Source organism: Myotis brandtii, unplaced genomic scaffold (assembly GCF_000412655.1).
Source record: "Myotis brandtii unplaced genomic scaffold, ASM41265v1 scaffold187, whole genome shotgun sequence".
Taxonomy (NCBI): Eukaryota; Metazoa; Chordata; class Mammalia; order Chiroptera; family Vespertilionidae; genus Myotis; species Myotis brandtii.
The window spans coordinates 2,321,538-2,323,581 of NW_005356944.1; the positions used below are offsets into that span (position 1 = coordinate 2,321,538).

Here is a 2,044-nt window from a genome sequence, read left to right on the forward strand (position 1 = left end):
GCAGCGGCCTGGCCTGCCCCAGGGTGGCCCTCGGCCACTAACTGCTGGCCCTGCTCCAGGGTGAGCTTCAAGGGCCCCAGCCGGCCGCTCATCTCGCCTCGCAGGGCTGTGTGCTTGTTGAGCAGGCGGAGGACACCAGTCAGGTCCCGGCCAGTTTCGGCTGAGGCCAGCAGGTGCTGCTGCTCTCGCACCCAGGCCTCGGCCTCGCCCGCCTCCCAGAGGAAACGCCAGAGGCGCCGGGACTCCTCCAGACGGGCCCGCCTGGCGGCAGCCAACTTGCACAGGGCCTCGTAGGTCTGCTCCAGGGTGGCCACCCGCTCTGACACCAGCTGCGGGTCGCACGGTTTGTACTCTGAAAAAGTCACGGTGCAGGGTTCAGAGCTGTAACATGGCCCTCCTGTTGCCCATCCATCTCTGGTCTCAAACCCTCACTCTACTCCCTAGAGCTCCCTCCCTCGTTCTGTCACCCACCATCCACCCATCATCCTTCCCAGCCCCTCCCATTTCCAGTCCCTCCCCCAGTTCTCACCCTTTCCTGGGTCACAGAAGCGCAGGGCAGAGGCACTGACAGCCCGCACCCTCTCAGCCTGTGCGGCGATGTCTGCTTCCACCAGCTCGTGTAGCTGCAGCAGGTCCTCCACTCCAGCCAGGTGCTTGCCCAGGTCCTGGGACTGCAGCCGGCCCTGCCAGGCACACCAGGCACATCGATGCCCATCTGAGAGCCACCCAGGTCCCCTCACCAGGCCTCTTTCAGCCCCGCCACACACCTGTGCCACCCTCACTCCATTTTCCTGGATCAATCGCACCTCCCGAACTCTCTGAGCGGCTCCTGTGTCACACCTAGGTGAACACACCTGCTCCCATCTGTGAGCCCTCACACACACAGGGACACCCCAGTACTGTCCTGGCACCCTGGACTCTTTGTACACAACTCGCCTCCTGTGGCAGGACCCTCTTACTAAATCCTGCTCCTGGAATCTCCGCTCTGACTCATTTTCTCGGCCCCAGAATTATCGCCTCCTATTATCATCAGCATCTAGTAATCTTCAGCACCTCTCCAGACCCCTCCTTATCCCCATCTTCCGCTCTGACTCATTTTCTCGGCCCCAGAATTATTGCCTCCTATTATCATGGCTCGGTCCCTAGTAATCTTCAGCACCTCTCCAGACCCCTCCTTATCCCCATCTGTCACCTAGATCACTGCAGCAGCCTTGAACCCGTTTCTCGGCTCCCCTCTGGCTGTCCACAGACCTTCACATGGCCAAAGTGGCCTTTCTAAAAACAAAGTGGAATCATGTCTCTCCCCTTTTCAAAACCTTCTGATCACTTTTAAGACTCCATGGCACTATGATGTGTGTCTCACATTGATGTTTCTCTCTCTCTCTCTGTCTCTACCCTTCCCATCCACTCTCTCTAAAAATCAGTGGAAGAATATTCCTAGGGTGAGGTTTAAAAAAAAAAAAAAAAAGCCCAGCCAGTGTTCAAAAGCGAACAATGTTCTAACCTTTGGAGATTACTCTTCCTATCCACTCTCTCTAAAAATCAGTGGAAGAATATTCCTGGGGTGAGGATTAAAAAAAAAAAAAGCCCGGCCAGTGTGGCTCAGTGGTTGAGCATCAGCCCATGAACCAGGAGATCATGGTTTGATTTATGGTCAGGGCACATGCCCAGGTTTTGGGCTTGATCTCCAGTAGGGGGCGTGAGGAGGCAGCTGATGGATGATTTTCTCATCATTGATGTTTCTATCTCTTTCTTCCTCTCCCTTCCTCTCTCTGAAATCAATAAAAATATATTTTTAAAAAAAGGCTCCATGTTACTATGAATAAAATCCGAACTCCTGCCTTAGCCGGTTTGGCTCAGTGGATAGAGCATTGGCCTGTGGACCAAAGGGTCCCTGATTCAATTCCAGTCAAGGGCACATACCTCGGTTACAAGCTCCTCCCCGGCCCGGGCCCTGGTCAGGGCTTGTGCAGGAGACAACCAATCGATGTGTTTCTCACATCAATGTTTCTCTCTGTCTTTCCCTCTCTCTTACACTCTCCCT

At 54.8% G+C, this 2,044-nt stretch overlaps 1 protein-coding gene across 1 annotated transcript in view; it reads right to left on the reverse strand.

The window, feature by feature from the left end:
- The window catches only part of SPTBN2 (spectrin, beta, non-erythrocytic 2), a 48,732-nt gene that overhangs the window by 15,426 nt on the left and 31,262 nt on the right, over positions 1–2,044 (reverse strand). Inside the window, exons 13-14 of the mRNA XM_014538222.1 lie at positions 530–715; positions 9–352 (exon numbers count right to left, since the gene is read on the reverse strand). Coding sequence (XP_014393708.1) covers positions 9–352; positions 530–715 — 530 coding nt within the window. The remainder of the gene's footprint in view (positions 1–8; positions 353–529; positions 716–2,044) is intronic.